The sequence below is a fragment of the Pristis pectinata genome, chromosome 28, assembly GCF_009764475.1.
Source record: "Pristis pectinata isolate sPriPec2 chromosome 28, sPriPec2.1.pri, whole genome shotgun sequence".
NCBI lineage: Eukaryota > Metazoa > Chordata > Chondrichthyes > Rhinopristiformes > Pristidae > Pristis > Pristis pectinata.
This window is the reverse complement of record NC_067432.1, coordinates 14,545,666-14,568,615: the sequence shown is the minus strand read 5'-3', so window position 1 is coordinate 14,568,615 and position 22,950 is coordinate 14,545,666. Positions and strand designations below refer to the sequence as shown.

Below are 22,950 nucleotides of genomic sequence, written 5' to 3'. Positions count from 1 at the left end.
ATTCCCAGGAGTCAGTGGGGATGTTGCATTTGTTCAAGGAGGTTTTGATCACATCCTGCTGACTAGTAGACAATGTGCTTTTGTGCCTGGTATGAAGTGTTGATTTTCAAATACCCTTTCTCTTAATGACCAAAGGCTGGCACATTAAAGGTGGTGGTGGATTCCATCATCTCAAATTCAGCTGCCCATAATTTGTCTGTATCTTATACTTGCTTTGTGACTCTATAATAGAACCATTCTCAGTGAAGACTCGTGTCAAATAAGGCTATGCCACTGCCGCAATACTTCTTTCAATTTTTCTTGGCACAATGCTGCATCTCACCTCCAAGAGACATCCATTGGGAACGGAGCTAATCTTCAGAACTAATGGAAAACTGTTCAACCTCCAGCAACCACACTCCAGGACCAAGGTTACATAGACTTCAGTAATCAAACTGCAGTATGCAGCTGACACTTGTGGTTGCTCAGAAAGTCAAGTTCCAAGCTATCAATGACACTTTCCTTCCTTACTCTGGAAAATACTCTTCCACTCATCATAGGAACCCGGAATAATAGAATGGTGTCTTAAGCATGGCTCGTGAAAGTACCTGCCTCCAAGAAAGAAGATCATGGATTCAATCCTCTCCCCAGAATTGTGAGCTGATAATATTGGCTGACAATGCAGAACTGAGAGAATGGCATATTAGCAGATGTGCTATTGTTAAAATGAGAATTAAAGCTGGGTGGATGTGAAATAACCATGGTTTTATTGAAGGAAAAGCAAGGGAGAATACCTGGTGCTCTGTCTGATATTTACTCATCAATCTACATCATTTAATAAAACCATTATCTAGTCGTTATCCCAATATCAGCTATTGAGCATTGTGTGTAAATTTCAGCCACATTTCCAGATTACAGCAGTGCCCACAGTTTAAAAACTGCTACATTGGGTGTTGAGCATTTTGAATGCCCTGAGATCATGAAAGGTACCATATCAATGCAAGCCTCATATTTTTTCCCCACCCACATACTCCCACGCATTAAGACAGTATTTGCCACATTAATCTGGGCATGATCAGACTACCTAGAGATACAAAATGTTAAATAATTAATCAAATTTGTTAGCATTTGCTGTTGCAGTGGGTTTGTTTTGTAGATTTATTTCTTAGCATAAAATTATAATGAACATGGCTCCGTGGTACCCAGTCTGTAATGCCTGTATCACATAAAGATCTATTAGACTGCTATCTCAGGTTCAGTGCTCATTCCAACATGGGCTTCATTCATAAGGAAACTGGTGCATATAAACTGCTTCCATTAAAGTGCTAAGGAACTGTACTGACTGGTTAATAGAGTTCATACAAGAACAATGCAGAATCTGTGTGGGGACGACAGCTGGAGCAGACAGTGGTCGTTTTCTATTTACCCTTTCAATTCACACTGGATAACAATCTAAACACAACATAAGTTCACGCATGAACCTAAACCCTATTCACTGTTGAAAAAGATGGAAGGGTGGGGCTGCAACAGCTATTTAGAAAACTTGCCAATGTAATCATCACTAGGAATTTCCTGTTGATTCATTGTGGCAGGGGCTTTCTGCTACAGTGATTTCCTTCACAATTGGTTTATACTTATATAGAGTACAGGATATATTTTATCCGGAAATTTCTCATAATTCCACCCAAAAAGGAAACAGCCAATAAATACGAATGTGTGAAGATTTTTAACTTCTTCCATCTTGAATACCTTCTTTACAACAATGATTTATTTTCTGAATACACAGAAAATAATGATCATTATGATGGGGGATAGGATTTGCAGAGTTGCCCATAACACAGAGTCCTGTGGAAGTGTAGCGAGTCAAACAACTAAACAATATTGTAGTCACCTTTTCATATAAGTCAGGTGATATATTCATTGTTCATGTTTGCTTTTGTTACCTTCCTTAATGTTACAGTAATTGTACAGTATTTTGTTAGGTTTGTAAGGAAAGATGAACAATGGTTTATTGCTGTTGCCACAAATCATGATGCTACCGTTTGTTTAATAGTGTTCCTTCAATAGACAAAGCCACACAACTATTCCAATATCTGGGATATTATCTCCCTCTTGCCAAAATTCATTTTAATGTATTTCTCTTTAAGTTAGACACAGAAAACGAACAGTACCCTTGCCCCCAACTCTGAGTTGGACTAATTACTACAGAGGGATACATTGGTAAAGTTTTGGACATCACTGGAGGAGATCTCAGTGCAGTGTCCAAGGCCCAACCACTTTCAGCTGATTCGTCAATGACCTGCCATCCATAATAAGGTCAAAAGGGAGAATGTTGACTCAGGACTGAACAATGTTCAATTCTGTTTGCAACTGCTCAGCATATGAAGCAGCCTAGGCTTGTATACAGCAAGGTCAGGATAATATTCAGGCTTGGGTTGATGAATGTGAGCAATATTCTGAGTACCAGGCAATGACCATCTGCAACAAGACAGGGATAATTTGCTTCCAAGTAAGCATGAAGTTGTAAAGGCATGAGTTCAAATTCAAACATGGTAGCTGGGGAAATTAAATTTTGTTACATAAATCAATAGGGGTCACTGAAACTAATAGGCTGTTGTTAAAAAAGTCTGGTTCACTAATCCCCTTTACTGAAGGAGATTTTACCTACTTACTTTGTCTACCTATGCATTTCCAGACTCAGAGTGGTTAACTGAAATGGCCCAGCAAGGCATTCAGTTCAAGAGCAATTAGGGATGCGCAATAAATGCCAAGCCCACCAGTAATACCCATAACCTGTGAAAGGATGTTCAAACTTCTTGAACTGTTAATCTTCTCAGTTGCCAAAATTGTTTAGAGAAAACTCTTCCAGACAGCTGAGTAAATTTTAACAAAGAATCAGTAATAAAATTGGGAGAGTGCACAGGGTGGAAATTACTTTACAACTAATCTAGACTAAGTTCTTTATTTTTTTCGTTCACTGTTGAAAATATTGATTCAGCAATTCGAACGTGGACAGTGCTGACATTTATTGCCCATCATTAACTCCACCTGAACTGAGGTGGTCAACCACCACAATAATGGGTTCACACTCACACATAGGCCAGGCCAATCAAGCACATCAAATATTAGTAAACCAGATGGGTTTTACAACAAGCTGGCAGGTTTATGGTTACCAAATCTGAGACTCTTTTTAAACTTCTAAATCTAGTTAGTTAGTTGAATTTATATTCTGCAGCTGCCATGGTGGGATTTAATCAATGGTGCAAAATTCTAGTTATTATTACATAATTTATTAATTTAATCACAATGCTTCTGTATCTTCTAAATCTTAACACCACTACTGCATTTCCTTTATTTATCTTTACTATCTTAGAAGGTTAAGGAAGTTTGGCAAGTCACTGAACACTAACAAACTTCTATAGATGTATGAAAATATTGGTTCGGCAATTTGAATGTCCAGGAATGCAAGAAGCTGCAAAGAGTAGTAGACACATCCCTCCCCACTACTGTATCTCAAGAAGGCAACACCAATCAAAGATGCCCACCATCCAGGCCATGCCATCTTCTCGCAGCTACCATTGAGGAGGTTCAGAAGTCCACCAGGTTCAAGAACAGCTATTTCCCTTCAACCATTTGCTTCTTGAACCAACCTACACAACCGTAATCACTACCCCAGTTTAGCAACACTATGGCCACTTTGATCACTTTGCACTACAATGGACTTTGTTTTTTTTGCTCTAATTGTATTCTTTTGTGTAAGAATTGTGTATAATTTATGTTTAATTTATGCTTTTCTTGTGAATGCTGCTTATCTGATGCTGCTCCAAGTAAGTTTTTCATTGCGCCTGCGCATACATGTACTTACGCATTTAACAATAAACTCGACTTTGACCTGTTACTCCTTCAAAAGCATTCTATTGTCAAACAACCCACCTCCAAAAACTTATGAAGGCTGACGTTAAATCTTCATTTCTTCTTATATTCAAAGAACATCCTGTGACATCAGGAAGAATTAAACTACCCTAAAGATAATAGAATCACCATATGCATTCCCTCTTTATCTGTTAGGGGATAAAGTAAGTAAAGCCTTGAATGAAAGATTTATTGTCCTTGGATGATATGCTGATTTACTAGAATGATACTTGTACTCCAAGGAGAAACTAAAGTATTCCCTGGAATTTAGATGGTTAAGGGATGATTGGATTGAAATTTTCAAAAGATCAAGAGGAAATGATAGTTTGGAGGAACAGAAGCTATTTTCACTGGCTGGGTAATTCTAGAGTTTGGGGGGTGTGGGGGGGGGGGGCTATAATCTAACAATTACGGCCAGGCCTTTGAGGAATGAACTGAGGTAGCACTTCCATTTACAAAGGCTGGTTCAAGTTTCAAATTCTTTTCCAAATTGATGCTGGATACAAATACTTAAATCAGAGAGTGATAGGTATTCGTTAACTAAAGGTATTAAAGAATATGGGGTAATGATGGATATTTAAGAGTGTCACTGAATGGCACTGAAATATATATAGTGAAAAAATAGTTTGAGCCAGACTACTTTGACCAGGTTTACCCTGAAGAGCTGAATCTTAAACTAACTTCCAATGAGCATGCCAATTAAATTAAAAACAAACATGTCAATCAAAGATCCATAGCTCACAATGATAAATGGAAGAAAATGTGCAATTATTTCATTCCCTCCTTTATCTATAGGCTGGAAAGGAAGTAGTCCATAGATGATGGTTTGAATCTAAACAGCATTACATCACTGGGCAACAGAAAGATGCAGTGTCCAGAGGAATCCATGCAACAGTGCCACCTGGAGGCAATACAGCCAACTACTGCTACAGTCCAGACAAGTCTGATTCTCAAGGCCATTGAAGGACAGATTTCACTGGAAGATGAAGGAAATAGCACAGAGCAATCCCAATGAAAATTCTGCAGTCCCATGTAATATAAACTGCAATTGACTCATAAACCAATGTGGTAAATTACAAAGAACACAATCCTAGAAAGCTGATTTTTAAAAAAAATTGGACAAAAACATAATGGACTTCAGCCATTATAAAACAGCAACAGTGATAAATGTTGTACTGATACCAGTTGGAGAGGCTTTAGAATTAGCTCCACCTGACCTTTCTTGTTCCCGTCAGGAACTGCCATTTATCTTCTAGAATTTTTGTAACAAGGATTGGGAAGGAGAGGAACTTAGTTTTTCTATCGACAATTTAAACTTAGGTAATTCGAGATCCACATGGAGAGTGGGCTCTTCAGTCTGTACATCCAAATCCACATAGTGGCCTTCAGCACCTCCTCTGTACAACTGGACTCTAATTTCTAATGTTATATGAGAATGAATGCTGGATGCTAGTTCAGTTAAAAGTAAGTTTGGTTACTTGATTTAAACAAAACAATAAAAGCCATGTAGGAATGGTTAGAAAATGAGAAGAAAGATACAGACAAAGGTGTTTGGAACCAATAAAGTACTTTTGAAGTGTAATAAATGTTGTAAGAAATGCAGTACCCAATCCCACAAACAGGAATGAGAAAGTGACCAAACTTTTTCTTTTTAAGCAAGATTAACATTGGAAAAACACTAAAGGTAACTCAAAAAGCAATAAGAAACTTCAAATGCTAGAAATCTGAACTAAAAACAAGTGATGCAAGGTCATGGACACAAAAGGTTACTCCTGTTTCTCTCCCCACATATGCTGTCTTACTTCCTGAGCATTTCCAGGACTTTGTTTTTATACATGGGATAACTTTCCTGCTCTTCTAGAATAAAGTGCCATAGGATATTTCATGTATAAATGATACAGGAGATGTGGCCTCAGGTAAATATCTCAGAAAGACACAACCTTGAACACCTCAACTCCACCTCAGGGCTGCGCTGAAATGTCAGCCTAGTTTTTCTTTAATTCGTCTTTGGAGTACGAATTGGACCAAAGTCCTTCTGGTTCAGAGGAAAGGATAGTACCAATAGAGTAACAGTTATACCCTGCAAGCCTAATGACTGGAGCTATGCTTATGTGATACATCATCTTTCTCTGCAATAACAACTACAAACATACATTGTTGTTAACATTTTCTAAAACCTTTGACAGGACGTATTATCTGGAAAATATCTGCCATGATGTTCATTGCGAAAGCACATCCATTATTAAAACAGGCTCACCACTTTGTTTCTTATGCATTATTCCATCGGATGCTCTCATTTGATGACAGTCATTGCAAATGATTGCTACCATCAATTCTCCACCCAGGTATTATACTGTGTACATAAGCAAGTTTATGCAGACTTTCTCCTGTTTTGTATCTAATTGAGCATTATGCAAGAGTGCTTTAGGCCGGATTCCACACCCCATGGGGTATCATTTTCAAACTGGTTATAGAAAAATTGTCATTGATATATATGGAAACTATACTTACAGTTTCAAAGTACATTCAGAGGAGTTTCCATCTTTGTACACAGTGGAAAAAACATCATGGGCTTTAACTGAAAACTGACCATTACATTTGTAACAAGGAAGGTGGCCACTTACACAGGAGCATGTATCCTTCAGTAATAAACCGCAGGTCACATACTTTAAGAAATTGGTCTTTTCAATAGTTTTGCCAATAGAGTATTCAATTCAGTTATTCAAAGTATGTGCAGCTTTTAAAAATCCAAAATTTGGCACACACAAATCAGTGCCTCCTTATTCTCCATGTCGTCTTTCCAATAATTAGACTAAATTTTGATTTCTCAATTTTAAAAACTGCTGTTACCATTTCCCTGGATGTATTGGAAATAACCAATGGCAAGCAGCCTAAAACCACAGTACTGAATGCAAATTACCAATGGTGTGTGTACGCTATGCCCAGAATACATGTTCCTGGCTAAATAATTACTGCACTAAATTATAAATATCAACAAGCCTATTTACTTGTTGAATCACTGACATTTACTCTGGCAATCATATAATAAAATGAATGATATATTGTAGTTACTACACAAACTCCACTTATAGAAATTTATGGCACAGAAAAGAACCATTTGGCCCATCACTTCCATCCAGGCTAATTATTACCTGGGTCAAGAGACTTGCTAATAAAAGTAACCTCATCCTGCTTGACATCTAGAAAAATCTCACGAGGAAGGTTCTCTACAGCCACTACACAAGTATCCACATTTGTTCCATAGATCACATGAAGCTTGCTGATATTTATCCCAATCTATTTTTAAAGAGGAGCTAATGAACTTAAAATTTCAAGGTCACAGATAGCTGAGGAATGTAGTCATGAGTGTAATGAGTGTGACCTACAGAACAGAGTATCTTTGTACTTTAATGGGCATGATGACAGTCTGTTAACGTACTAGCATGCCCCATTTCATAAACTGGTGGAATGCAGATCCTGTGCTTCCCTACTAATACTTTCTCGTATGTGTTTACAGTCCACAACTGTGCCATCAACAGTCAGGTTGACTGGCACGGCAGGATCTGTTGTTACTGTGCATTTTTTCAGGTAATCAATAAAAAAATCTGGATTCAACTATAATAAAAAAAAATCCTGCTGTTCTTGTTGTAACAAAATAATGAGCAAGAGCTGTGGGTTGCTTTCCAGTTCTGGCATTCAATTGAAATCAAGGCAAATACAACAATCATGACCTCTGGAAAGTATCAATGAAATAGAACTGTGTAACGTTACCTCATTCACTGAATCTCAGGTCTAGATAATTGTTATGTGCCACGGGTGATTATTCTGATTTATAGAATTAATTCAGGTCCAATGATACTAGTGTCCGCATGCCAGTTATTTGTTACTATCTTTCCATTAAAATGTCATAAAAGATGGTTTGATCTGATTTCTAATTTATTCCTATGTTATAACTTGTTCTACAATAGCAGATTTAAATGAGTATTCATGCTTCAAGGGCTTCAACATATTTCCTAAAAAAGTGAAAGTTTAAATACCTGCCCTCAATTATTTGAGAATCTTACTGAAAGGTGTTCAAATTTGGGGACCAGTAGGAAGTTTGGGTGATTTCAGTAAAACCCCTAAAGTAGAACAGTGATTAATTTAAAACACATCTTGAAAGTATCATTGGGGAGTTTGATTCACCCACCAGATTTCATTATCCAACAGGAATTGTGGTATGGTGGAGGTGTGGGGAAGGGAGCAAATTATTACGGCTATTTGAAGTTCTGCTTTATCATTTGTCAGAGAATCAAACATGCTTCTCACATTTCTTGTGAACACAGTGACAAAATACAATAAAGAATTTCCATTTATATATTACATATGGACCATACTTAATATTCACTCATAGTTCAGACTTTTCTAAATTATGTTAAGAAACCAATTTTCCTTCAGTATTGTTTGCATGAACAAAGTCTTCCCTGATTTATAGTCTCAAAAGTACTCTAGGTGATTAGACATTTTAAATAAAAGGCAAGGGAACAGCAATTTCAGCACAAATTCTATTGAAAATTAGATAGATATAGCACAATTGAAAAAAAGTAGTCATTTTTGCAACCTTAGACAGCTAATAGCACTTTATACTGAGTATTTTTTTAAAAGGTGACATCACTGTGGTAATGTACGAAATGCAGCAGCCAATTTAAGCCCCACAGACAGCAGTAAGTTGATGGCCAAATCATCTGGTTAGGGATAAATGTTGCCCAAGACCCTTGACGTTCCTCAGTGTCAGCCTAACATGTTTGATTGTCTGAAGTGGGGCTTGAAACAACAACCTGATTTGAAGGCAACAATACTATCACTAAGACAGTGAGATTCATCGAAAGAGGTGGTCTCATTCTTCCTTGCTTTCGAATCAATTCAGTTGTAGAAACCTGATTCACATGACACAATCTTAGCATGGTGTGAAGTAAAAACTTCTTTGCACCAATCTAAATTTGTAACATGGATTCAGGATCAGTTACTTAACGGTCTACGAATTTCCTGCCAGATGCTGTTGAGGAGCAGATGCTCAACACCAGATCTTGATTCACAAATTTCAGACCTGCTGCTTGCCTTCCTTTTTATCATCTGCAGTAAATGAATGCTGACCACAAACTATAGTATATTTATAACGTATCAAGTAATGAAAGCCCTGAAATTAAGGCAGTTATTGATTACGCAAAGCATTGATTATTGGATTTTTTTGGTTCCTAAAGTCTTTCAGATGAAATGTTAAATGAAAGACACAAGAGACCGCAGATGCTGGAATTTGGAGCAAGAAACAATCTGCTGGAGGAACTCAGTGGGTCAAGCAGCATCTGTGGGGGGGGGGAAAGAAATTGTTGATATTTCGGGTCAGAACTCTACATCACTAAAGGAAGTCTCCATTTGCTCTTCCAAATGGATGTAAAAGATCCATGGCACTACTTTGAAGACCAGGAGAGTTATCCCAGTGTCATGACAAATATTTATCCCTCAATCAACATTAGTAAAACAGATAATCTGGTCATTTATGGGGGATTTCTGGCTGCACATTGAACTGTGATGTTTCCCACATTTCTCAGCAAAATATGGATCTTGAATGGCAGAGTCTCGAAGTGACACCAAACTTACTCCTGCTTTGATGTTTTCTTATTCTGAATGATTCCTGGTTATGGAAATTCTTGATTTTAAAATTTTCACCATTTGCAAATCTTCCCTCGCTCCTCTCTAATCTCCAATCTCCCTCAGCCCTGCAACCCTCTGAAGTATCAGTGCTCTTTTGTTTCTTGCCTCGTACTGACCCCTGGATTAATCAATCTTTGTATATAATTCAAAACTACTTCATTAGCTGTAAATTGCTTTGGGATGTCTTGAAAGGGGCAGGACAGGTACTATATAAATGCAAGATCTTCTTTCTTGAAACTGAGTTCAATGGGAACCAAGGGGGAAGTCTGAGGTAACTGGTACTAACGAGGATGGCTGTGATCGTTGGTGGTCCATCATCACCTCAGAACATCACTACAGCTGTTCATCAGGGTAGCATCCAGAGACATCCAAAAATTTTATGTTGCCCATTTAAAGTAGCAAAATTTTGAGCTGCTTCACAGAAGCATCATTAAACAAAATTTGACACAAAACCAGAAAAGTGATAATAGGACGAAGGACCAAAAATGAAATCAAAGAGCTAGGTTCGCAGGAACTTCTGAAGGACAAAAGAGAGGTAAAAAGGTACATGAAGGGGATTTATAACTGGAAACAGTCATTAACAGTTAATTAAATTTAAGGCTCATCATGAAGCAAGAAATGGAAGGGCGTGGATATCCAGGAGGTCTGCAACAGTGGGAGAAATGAAAGGGATGAAGGGGTAAAGCAAAGGAAATAGTTGAAAATGGTGAAAACTTTAAAACCATGTATTTCCATAACCAGTAACCATAAAAAATAGAGGCAGCTATGCCACTCAAAGGCTGGTGTTTTCCTGAGAAATGCCAGCAGTTCCCCATTGGAGGTGTCAAGAAGTCTGATTCTCTGCCATGTACTTCTTGCAACCCCCAGAACTTGTGCTGGGGAATCTAGCTGTTAAAATAGAGCCAGGTTAAATCTCACAGGGACAGCAAATCCATTCATTTCAATATAGAGGCAAGGCTGCAAGGGACCTAGATATAGTATCTTAGATTTTGTTCAAATGTATTTAATGAAATGAATTTCATTATTTTTAAGAGTTTTAATTAAAAACACAAAAAAAAATGTCCTCATGACCTGATCATCTATTCTCCACCTTCTTCCCTTTATTCCATGGTCTGCTGTCGTCTCCTACCGGATTCCTCCTCCTTCAGCCCTTTGCCTCTTCTACCCATCACCTCTCAGCTTCTTACATCCCCTCTCCCCCACCCACCTACCTTCCCCCTCTCACCTGGCCTCACCTATCACCTGCCAGCATGTGCTGCTCCCCCTACCCCGGCTTTCTTGTTCTGGCTTCTGCCCTCTTCCTTTCCAGTCCTGATGAAGGGTCTTGACCTGAAACATCGACTGTTTATTTCCCTCCATAGATGTTGCCTGACCTGCTGAGTTCCTCCAGCATTTTGTGTGTGCTGCTCTTAATTTTAAAAAAAACTTTTAAACAGTTTGGTCAACTTTTAATTAACTGGCTGTCAAATGTAGTTCAACACTTACAGTCCTGTTCTCAACTCTCCATGCTCATGCTCATGCTCGCCAACAGTAGATTTAGGACTACATATTTTTCCCCCAACATTTCTGTCGAAGGGTCTTGTTCTGGTCCCCTGTAATGGGATTTACATCCCAGTTACCTGAATTTGCCAGGAAGTTCTTGCCAATGAATTTGAACCAGGAGTAAGCATGGTAATAGCATACATCTCACCACAGCTGGGATATTCTGGGTCATTCAGATCTTGGCAGATTCCATATCTCAAGTCTACTTTGTCAAAAAGCACAAAGATGAGGAGTGAAAAGGACCTGGTGTGAATTACGACATAGACAGCAAAGAAATGAATGACTTCTTTTTTAAACAGAGGCTGGAAAGAGGAAGGCTGGTCAGGGCTCCATATGAACAATCAAGACTGGAAGTAGCACAGGCAAGTGCAATCCAACCATTTTCTGCTATTTCATGAATGACTTCCATAATGGCAGGAACGTGTCTGTTTGCCACAGTTCAACACTTCCAGTCTTGTTCTCAACTCTAATAATAAATTGAGCCCATGCTCGCCAACAGTAGGTTTAGGACTACGTTCAAGTTTATGTTGATAAATCATAGTTAATATGGCACCAAGCAAATTCCAGGAAACATGCACTTAAAACAAAAACAAGCTAAGCTTTCCCCCAAATTTTAACATCATGACTAATTAAAACTGTGCAGTTACTGATTACTAGAAGTTTAACTGGACCAGCCTGATTAACAGCATTGTTAAAAAAGCAGAGGCTGGGTACTGAGAGGAACGGCTCATGTCCTGACTCTTCACAGCTGCTCTATCAACTAAAAGTTCTGGAGAAACCTTAGCAACTCAACAAGCTTGCTGACAGCAAAGCCAAACTCCTACCATCTGCTGTATCAATTGAATATACTTCAGTAACTCTTTAAACCTCATCTGATGGCAAAGCAAAATTTTTACCACCAAGGACAGCAATAACATCATGGAAACATCAATCCTTCCAATCCGCCATCTCAACCAGGATGTTTTCAGCCACTCCTTCATCATTCTCAGTTTGTTCACAGTGCTGGAATTCCTTACTTAATATCATTCCAGAAGTACTACAAACACAAGAGTTACAGCAGTTTAAGAAAGCATATTAAGAAATTATAACCAGTGATGAGTTATCAATGCAACCATTCCACTGATAGTCACTTCCAAAAATGATACCTTTTTTTTAATGTATAAGTTGGTGAAGCCTAATTATTAGTGAACCATATGATGCACTGCTTAGTTAAAAATAATCAACTTTATCAAATTGCAATTCTCCCATTTGCCAAAAGTACAGTAAAAATGGTCCATTTCAGGTCACACTGATTTGCATTCTATTCTCCAATACATCAGAATTTCCATATTCGTTTGCACATCTTGAAGGCTGGCCACCTTTTTCAAAACTGCTTTAAAACTACATCACCATTAATGGATTGTGAAAAACATAACCCAGATAAATATGCAGATAAAGGGAGGCCACATTGCACTAAAAATGCTCAACTCATTGCATGGAACAGTATCAGTCTTCCCTGAATAAACATAATTTTCAGTTAAAATCATACTTTGAAAATTGTAAACCTAGTTGAACAAATCATTATGTTTTATATACTGCAAATAAAAATAGCCAATTTAGAGCCTTTTGTATCATAAAACACTTAGTCACCAAGTGACTGATTTAAATTGAAGTTAGCAGCTTATGAAAGTTGGTCAATATTTTGTGCTATTATTATATATTTCAATCCCATATTCATAAATGGAATCACCTAAATCAAAAGGTTCCCATTTAACCACATACTTCCACACATGAAAGGCACACGTTTCTACAGATTTGAGGTCTTATTTATGTATCATGAACACAGTACTTGAGCTGCAGACAGGCCAAAACACTGTATCATTTCAGCACAACATGTATCAAATTGAATTCCATTCACTTTCTATTGCAACTCCATGATGGCTAGATGTTTTGAGTTCCAAATCCAATAACTCGTGATCGCTTTGGTTACACTTTTACTTATTTTGACACCTCTCAAAAAATAATGTATGTTCTTCCAATGTATACTATTTTATACTTAATTTTTTTTAAAATCAAACTAAAGAGACAGTGGGAGAAAGAATCAGACAAGAGTAGGAAACACTGAAGAGAAGAAGTAGAAAACAAGGAAAAACCAGTAGAGTCACAATAAATGAGAGAGAACCATAGAAAACTACAGGGAAAAGCAAAAAAAAACAAAATGCTGGAGGAACTCAGTAGTTCAGGCAGCATTGTGGAGGGAAATGGACAGTTGACATTTTGGGTCGAGTCTGGTCCAGATGAAGGGTCTTGACCCAAAACACTGACTGTCCATTTCCCTCCACAGATGCTGTCTGACCCACTGAGTTCCTCCAGCAGTTTTCTCTTCCCGCTCCAGATTCCAGCTCCTGCAGTCTTTTGTGTCCCCAATTTTTTTCCCTCAGCAATTTTAGAGAAAATCAGCTGGTAATTTGAAGAATTGCTCCATGTATGTATCTATAACTGATTGAGGAAAACAAAATCATAACCACATTATGAGGATTTGGCAGGAACTGAGACCAAGATCAGATCAACCTAGATTTTACCGAAGTTTGTAGTTTGATCTTCTCCTGCTCCTACTTCTGATCTTCTTATGTATAGCTATCAGCAATCAATGGAAAGCAACATCGACCCATTATTTATTTTACACTGGCAGCCCTGACTCGCTTCTAAAAATTGTGTTATCATAACATTTACTTCAATAACAAAAAAAGCATTAAAAATGTATTTTTTTATATAAAAGATTTAATTTTATCATATTGGTACATACATGAACCAAATTACAAATGATTACCAAAATCATCCAAAAAAAAAAATCAGACAACATAGCTACTTACAAAATAACTGTACAGTTAATGTCTGCTGACACAAGCCATCTGACTCAGGAGATCCTACTCATCTTCCTCTTCATCACTAATCACATATTTCTTTGCTCTTTTGCTGGAACCCTTGTCATCATTCTCTGCTTTTCTCTTTCCAGAATGTTCACCTTCCTAATGTGGGGGGAACAGGGTTTGGAGAAAAGAGAGATAGTAAAGAGAATTGTATAAACTGCCATCATATTTATATGTATTGATAGGTGCTGTGAAGTACTTTCTAAATCAATGATATGAGTCATAAGGTACATCATAAAAATTGCAGTAAAACCCTGATAATCCACCACACTTTGGACCTTGATGGTGCAGGACTGGCAGATTTTCCAAACTATTGGATGTTACTCCTATTAAAAGCAAAACATACACTTTTATTTCACTTTAACATTTTACACAATGGTACAATACGTGTTCCAGTGAATCTGGTGAGTTTAAAGAGAGTAGGAAATATACAAACACTCGAGACCCAGCAACAATCCTACCCACATTTCTGACTCCTGGTGTTCTGGACCACAACTCCAGCTCCAGCCACATAGCCAGCATACAGTCCAGACCCCAGCCCTGGCTGCACTCTCAATACGCAGCTCTGGCTGCATATGCTCCTTGCATTTTAGACCCCCAGCCCTCAGTCTGGACTGAGGAATGAGCCAGATGTGGGACCATCAGGATTTCCAGAGCTTTACTGTACCTAGTAAGAATATTTCAATGGCCAAATATTTCCTTTTGGTATTGCATGTTGAAGGATGGAAAAGCCCTTATATAAAAATATATAGAGTAAAATTCCTCTAGCTGCTTAATTCAGCCCTTGCACTAATTAGCCACTGTACTGATGTTCATTACATGTGTTGCCCATTGTCTCTCTGAGAAATCCCAAGAATCAGTTTGTGAGGTACTTGGAAGATACTCAGGAGGTATCAACTCGGCTGTCTCCCAGAGTTCCAGCTTAACAGGTAAGTATACCTAGCAGGTAGAATGACTTTGTATTTTTTAAAAATACATCTTTGATCCGTTTCATAAAAATATTTAAACAATGATGAAATTGTTAACTATTTAATAGGATGCGATCAAAATTAACTAAAAATCCAACCTCCAGATTAAATATCAAATTCAGCATTTTACTTTGTTAAAGTAATCATAAACAATGGATAATTCCCTTAAAGTCAAAATTCAAAATGCTGTTAAAACATTACATTTTACAATGTATATCCATTTTGTTGCCTACAGTCACCTTTTGGGTCAACCACTCGCTGAAAGCTAATAGTCATTCTCTGTTCAGGCAGGAAAGCTTTACAGAAAAATATATAGCTCTGAATAAGTTAATTCCCCCTCCCCCCCCCACCCCACCTACCAAGATAGAACAGTCATGATTCTAAAAACTAATTACAGCTATCACAGCACAGGCAAGTGCAAAGAATGCTCCAAACTGAAATCCAGCTTATCTGAATGAGTACTGAGCAGTCCACCAACAGAAATGTATTTTTTCCATAAGCTTCTCATTCCTACATCTTAAAGTACTGCTTCTGGCATTCTGTAGAGTTTTTGTACTGTACATGATATATTTGTAAATAAAGTGACAAATGTAAGAATTTATTAAACGCTTCCTCACAAAATGTCAACTAAATATACGTTAGACATCAAGTGAAGTCACTTTATACATTTTCATTTAATTTTAATCATTTTGATTTTATCTGCAAGTATCATTAGAAATCTGAATAGTCTAAATGTAAAACCCTATTTAAAGATGACAAGTTCTTGATCAACATTTAAAGTTAAAAATCAGTCTTCAATCAATGAAAATGGATATTTGTCCCCCTCCCACAAAAAAACCTGCAGTAACTATTTGTATTTTAAAATTAGACTTCTGCTTGCCAGTTCTCCATACAAACCTCATCACTGTCAAGCTTCTTAGCTTTTAGGAGCCTCTGTGCTTTGTCATCATCAGACCCTTCATCACTATCTGAGGAATAAATCCGGGCACGCTCCTCTGAAATAGATTAAACACATGCACATTAAACTAGATATTTATAACACTCACCTATGTTTATAAATATGATGACTTTTAAAGTGATGTTGTAACTTTCAACACCACCAAATGATGTAATTTAAGATTTAACATTTACTGGCTCTGCATCAGCAGTATATCAAACCAAACTGAAATCCTCTTTCATGATCAAACACTTCTATCATGAGGACTCTGCAGTGCACCTGGACCTTCTTCTCTGCTGTCCCTGTCTCCCACTGATTGGTAATTTGTTTGTCTGAAGTTACCTGCTGAATTCCTCGGCTAAAATCCACAGCTCTGCTCAGGTTTATCTGGGCTAATATATTCTTTATTTCTTGGGCATCAATTAGCTTCTCTTCATTTTTCCTGGATCAAGTTCCATCCCTCTGTTGCTCTCCTAAAATGAGCTCTGCTTCTAGACTGGTTTTGTGAATGAAACTTCATTTGCTTTTTGGTCCATTGCTCATCCCCAAATCTAAATCAGGCACTGCTCCTTTGTTGTCTCCTGTACTAGACTTTTTCCACCCTGCTAGCTTCCAGAAACAAAACTGAACGGTCTCTCCATTGACTCGCGAGCTACCTCACACCACCACTGACTGCAGTAGCTCTCTGCCAGTCTACTTGTTGGAAGGGTCTTTACCTTTTCCATTTAAGTATTGTATCCAAGATCCCTATACTTTGTTCAATCTGTAATACCTGCTCTACCTAACATCCTCTACACCTCAGCCAAACATTCTCCACTGAGATTAACTCCTAATGGTGCATTCCAGGAAACTAATTATGTCAACTAAATCATTGGGTTTACACATGTAAATTTCTCAAGATGGATTTATGGGCATGCAGTGGAGAGAAAAGCCTGTAACAAAATGTGTATATGTGAACTGAATACAATGAACTTGCTTAATAAATTCAATGTTCTATTCTTAATGTCATAAATACAGCAACTGACATTCTGTTGTAGACATTAGACTATGATTAAAATAATATATTTCACATTAATTTGCTAATTACTCACATGCTGTCATACAGCAGGACTTCAAGAAACCCGAGAAACTTGGGTTTCTTGGAACATGTTTAGTCTTTTGGATTATTGATAAACATTCATAAGCTTAAAACGTCCTTGCTAACATTAATTGTCCATTTGTATGCATATTTAAACACAACTGCTGCTGTGGCATGGAAGAACTAGCATATAAAATAGGCTTGAAGCACACAGGCATGAGGTGAAACTGCATAGCACACCTTGTTGCAATAATATCTGTAAACCATTCACTCACAGAGTGGTAGTGGGAGCAGAAAATCTGTGGAACTAAGATAGAAATTGTGCATTGGTGGAGTTTGGGGTGGGCTAGGGAAGAGACAAAAGAACATTTAGGAAGTTTGCTGGCTTTCATGATCTTCCTGAGCCAACAAAATCCATTAGTAAAGCTTATCGTTCTGAGCTGCCTGCAGATTTCACCTCTAAAGATTATTAGTTTGTTGACTCTACAGTTCCATATGATGCAGTGCACACCACCTAGTGGAGAAATATTATTGCATCAGGATCCTAAATAGAGCATGGACATCTAGTTGAATACTTTAAGTGGGCTCACAGTTGTTTTGAAGCTTGTTCTAAAATTACGCTGGGTTGGATGTCTGTTGGAAGAAGGATGGCAACCAGTGAGTTGAAAAATATTCTCCCACTACTTGCAACTATAAGCATCAATTAATTAAAAAAAAGCAAAATTACTATTTCAAATTTTTGAAAACTTTTGCATTTTCCTAATCTGCATTTCTCAGCAATAAAAATGCTAAGACACCAAACAATCACTAGCCTCTTCCTATTAACATTAAGCTTCTTATGGAAAATAGGGTAGAATTCCTACCATAACAAAAATGATCGCATACTTCCCACAATTAACAACCCACAAATGAAATTAAATTCGCCACACATTCCTGCAATCTCGACTGGCCACTAAGTTTAAGAGGAATTATTTTTCAGTTGAGAGATTTTTTTTAAGATAGTGTTATACCGATTATTTGATTCCTTTAAAGATGAAAGTATTACCAGCTTCTCTGTTTAAAAGTAATCTGCTGAAATTAAACATTGAGAAGAATGGGATATAAAATTTGATATGCAGCAGTAATCTGACTTGTACACACTGGGGAACAGAGTAACTGCATGGAAACTTATGAAATGCATTATGAAAATTAAAATGCACTGTAATCACAGAAAGACCATTTTCCCATCTAGAAACAGACTGTTGATATGGAAAACTTTGCAGTAATAGAGCAGAGCCTCACAGCTCAGAATGAACTTTCCACTATGCACCCTGAGTCATTTTCCATACCTCTAATTCCTCCTTTGTATTTGTTTTTGATGGCTGCAAGGCTTATGGTTTCATCACCTTCCTCCTCCTCATCATACCGATCAGGTTCCAGGTAGGAGGAGCTAAGGCCTCGTTGACTCTGCTTCTCCCTCATTCTACGTTGCTGCGATTCTCTTCTAATAGATGCCCTAAGACGCTCCTCCTCTTTCTGCCAAGAGCAAAAACAATTTTGCAGTTTTGTAAAGATGCAAATGTGGATTTTAACTCCAATGATAACAATACTGTTTATTCTATTTCTGCATGTGCCTAAAGAGGTGGCGTCTCTATTTCAATATTTTCCATTGCAGCATGATCAATTTTGCTTACCTTTATCATTTCCGAACGCTGGGACTCAGGATCTCTGCCAGCAATAGGAAGGATTCGAATCTTTTGGGTCTTTGAACATCTATCTGCCAGAGACAGAGTCATCTTTCTGTGGGTTGCACTGTCTGTGGAATGAGGCCTGTGGTATATTAGGACAAAACTGGTTTAATATAAACCCACACATTTACCATTTAGAATTAGTACATTCACCTGACATCCAAGGGGATAATCATAATGTATAGTGTGATACTCAGGAAGATACTGATTTTCAGACTGGATGGTAATCAATTGGCTTCAGGGAGATGAATATAATTAAACACAGACCTCCCACCGGATTGTCATCCACTGACTTTCAGCTGAAAAGCACGCTAACAAAGATGATTATAGATTTGGCTGTAGTTCTTGTGGCAATCTTGCCTGCATGAGTTATCTCAGTTCATACATGAAGAGTGGACATTGGGCAAACATAGAGAGCATCAGTAGTTATTAAATCTTCCAAAGTGACGAACAGACATTTGTGAAGTACAGTGGAGTGGGGAAAGAAAAATCAGTACCAAGATTACATTTTCTAAGATGGTTTGGAAAACCTTTAAAGTATGATATACGCATTGCTGCGACCATTTTTAAAAAAATCATATTACTGAAAGAAACTCAACATTACTATTGTGAACATTAGGATAGCAATAGTGGGCAAAGATACTGATTTCATTGGTTAAATGTCTGAAGTATGGTAACATATGCTTGTTCAATTATCACAGCTAAAGTCAAAGTCACAACATAACCCTTTTCAGGTTACAGAACGAAAATTCAAATTCTCTTCTAAGTTAATTTTAATAAAACAATTTCCACTACAAGAACAGTTTTAAAAAGGTGAGTTTATCCCCAACAAATACTTCTACTAAAGATAAACATTATCTTAATAAATTCATATATCTTACACAAAGTTTTTACAATGGTTTGTTAGACAATTAATTAATACAAATTAAAAGTTGTGTATCTTTAATTCATAAGAGTTCAACACACCTGAATGTAAGCTTGGTTTTGAAGACTGCCTGACCTTGCAAACCAGTTCCCTGTCTAATGAATAAATGATTATGGTCCCCTTGAAGTGGAGCCTTGTAGACATCAAAAACTTCATTTCCCAGATGCAAGGACATACTACAATAAAGAAAATACCATTATATATATGCTTTATGCATAGATTGTATTATTGGGATTTGTTTCTTTAAATAAATTAAAATTCAGTGACCTGTGAAGTTTGTGTTAAGTAGAAAATAGTCCAGAAATAGTTCAGCTAAACTCCTATAAATAGGCAGGTTTTCTGGATTATTGGATGTCATATTAAAATCACAATACGCTTTCAATTCACTATTTTTTAATAACGTTATATAATTTAATACATTTTCCTGTAAACCCAGTGAGTTTAAATGGGAGTGCAGGAAACAGGGCACTGATAACTTAAAGGGAGTGCTGGAATGGGGTGCTGCTGCGTTTAGAGGAAGCATGAGAAATCAGGTCCCAGAACATTTTAGAGGGAGCGCAAAGCATGTTATAAGGAGTGGTGCAAACAACAGGCAGTGAGTCAGATACCACACCATCAGAATTTCCCAACAAGTAGATTGTGGATTATCAGATTTTTACTGTATACTTCCTAAAAATTAACATACACAATAGGCAAAGAATAGTATTTCCAAGCTACTCGCCTCCCTTTAGCTGCTGGATTTCCCAGAAACAGAGAAATCCAGCTGGCCGTGAATAAACCCACAGAGCTAATTAAATCAGAGCCTTCCAGTCTCTAAAAAAATTAGCTATTTTTTAAGAATGCATTGGTTGTCCACCCAATGTCTTGTGTTATACAATCCAGAAGCTGTCTGACAGAGATAGGTTTCATATTTCTAAAAGTTAAAAATCTCAACCTATTCCCAAAATTTTGTCTGTTAAAATGAAACCATAATAATCTATCAGTTAAAACTTGCTTCTCTCTTCCTGATCCCCACTCTCGCTTTCAACATAAGAGTGCACACACAGACATGTGTTTATTTTTTTAAAGGAAGCTTTTCTTCTACATTGCTGGTGTTACAACTATCTATCCAGGTAAAATAAACACACTGTGTGCTTAGTAATTCTTCAAAAAGTGTGCAAAATGACATTACATAATAAGCAAATTTAAATCAAGATCCTCACAAGAAATCAGAATACTTCAAAGCTACATTATAAAACAGTAAATCTTGCAAATTTTAATCCTTGTCAGAGACACTTTAATCAGTAAAATAAATATTACCAACCTTCCATCTGACCATTTTACTATTCGAGCATTACTTTCACGAATGTCATTTCCTTCTTCATCCTTACGTATTCGCCAGCGAATTGTGTTTTCTACCTGTGACCAGAAAATATTTGACTTTAAGATATTAATATCACAGGCATGGCCTTAAAGAGGGGACATATTCCATTCTCAAACCCACCTCTAAACATGCAGCAAGATCATAGCAGTCAGAAACATTTATTAATTACCTCGGTGTGGGAATGTGAGGGATAGTGGTAGGCATTACCTTTAACTTCAGTCTTGTTCTACCCTCTTCATCCAACATCTCTTCATCTTCAAATTCATCTTCATAGTACTGAGAATCAAATGGTCTTTAAAAATAAAATCAGAAAGGTGGATGTTTGTAGGTTATAATTTGAAAAATGGGGTCAAACTACCATGATGTAAGTATTCCACATAAACTAAGAGGGAAAATGAATCTGATTCAAATATGGAACAAGTTAATTTTTAATTCACAGTTAATGCTTCTGAATTTAATTGGTTTTAGCTACGTTAGTGAGCATATTAAAGTATACTTCTTTTTTTACACACAAGAAGTCAAATCAAAACTATCACAAAACATTCTACTTTGTGTTATATAGTGAAAAGTACAAATAACATTTAATGCTAACTAATGCCATTTAGTAAAGGGATTTTTTTTATTGATCTCACTATTTGTGTCAACAAATATACTTGTATCATGAGACAAAGGGCCGGTATCAAATATAGATTTTACAAGTATTGCAGGGATATTGAAATGTTTTTGTATGATGATCAAATTAACAAGAATGAAGTTATAGCAGATAATATTCAGCATCTTCATTCCACATGAAGGAACAATTAAGTAAAATGTTAATCTATATAGAGAAGGACATGGATTTACACAATGGCCTTTATGGCTCAGGAAATCCCAAAACGCTACACATTCAAAGGAATGCATTGTGGAGTATGGTCATTGTTATGCACAGCAAGATCGTGCAAACACAAATGACCAAATAATATGCTTAGCAACATCTGTCTGCTAGGTGTACTGTTGTTCTTTGAAGATGGGATCATTTAAGTCCACATGAAGAAGCCAAGAAGACCTCATTTTAACTCTACATTAGAAAAATGGTGACCCCGACCATGGAGCACATTCAGTCATGGGCTTGAGTGTGAAACTGGATTACATGCTCAAGCTTCTGGAGAAGAATTTTAGCAAAGGACCTGCTGACTCAAAGGGTAAAACATAAAATGGAAGTTACAGGAACTCTGGTTCACACTGTGCATTGCTCTAGTTACAGCATAACTTATGTTCAGCTTTGGCCACGAATACATAAGAAAGAGACTTAAGACTTAGATGCAATTTGAAAAACCAATGCCTAACAAAGGACTTAAGAAAAAAATAAAGACAATCAGCTTTGAAAAGAATGCACTAAGAAGAATCCTCTCTAGTTTTACTCCCCACACTGAATGGACTTCTGGAGATGGTAATGGAATCAAAATTACTTAAGTGGATAAAATCTTGAGGGAAAGACTCCGAAATATTTTTGGAGGTCAAAATGGGCTAAATAGCCTTTCGCCTGGACATTACAATCTAAACCACGAGATATTGACCTGTATATTCATTTCGATATTTGAGAAGACGTCAAAATATAAGTCTAAAGTACCTGGGTTCCACACTGAGGAAGTTAGGTAGTTTAACAAAGTATAGATCATTTCCTAAATCGGTGTTCACTTTGGGAATCTCGACTTCTATCCGTGTTTCCGGAATTGGTTCCTCTTCTGCATGATCCTGATCCATGTCATACTCATCCTAAAGCAAATACACAATCATTAAAAGGTGGGAGAGGTGGGGTGTAAAAGTGTACCCACACAAAATGTCAAATGCTAGCATTTAGTGGTAGCATTGCCATTATCCCCAAAACAACTAAAATGCTGTTCCCAAAGTTTCAATACAAGGAAAATGATAAATTAAGC

General features: G+C 37.2%; 1 protein-coding gene across 2 annotated transcripts in view; it reads right to left on the bottom strand.

Moving 5' to 3' along the window:
* leo1 (LEO1 homolog, Paf1/RNA polymerase II complex component) overlaps nt 1-22,950 on the bottom strand; it is a 53,676-nt gene that overhangs the window by 15,910 nt on the left and 14,816 nt on the right. Inside the window, exons 5-12 of one of the 2 annotated variants that reach the window (XR_007958328.1) lie at nt 22,641-22,786; nt 21,239-21,323; nt 20,972-21,066; nt 19,710-19,844; nt 18,690-18,825; nt 18,345-18,531; nt 15,899-15,996; nt 13,977-14,132 (exon numbers count right to left, since the gene is read on the bottom strand). Coding sequence is in view for 1 of the 2 variants with exons in the window: in XM_052040508.1 (XP_051896468.1) it covers nt 14,031-14,132; nt 15,899-15,996; nt 18,345-18,531; nt 18,690-18,825; nt 19,710-19,844; nt 20,972-21,066; nt 21,239-21,323; nt 22,641-22,786 (984 nt within the window). In the remaining variant the exon portion in view is untranslated. Of the gene's footprint in view, nt 1-13,861; nt 14,133-15,898; nt 15,997-18,344; nt 18,532-18,689; nt 18,826-19,709; nt 19,845-20,971; nt 21,067-21,238; nt 21,324-22,640; nt 22,787-22,950 lie in introns of those variants that run through there. The other variant, XM_052040508.1, reaches the window with a different exon arrangement.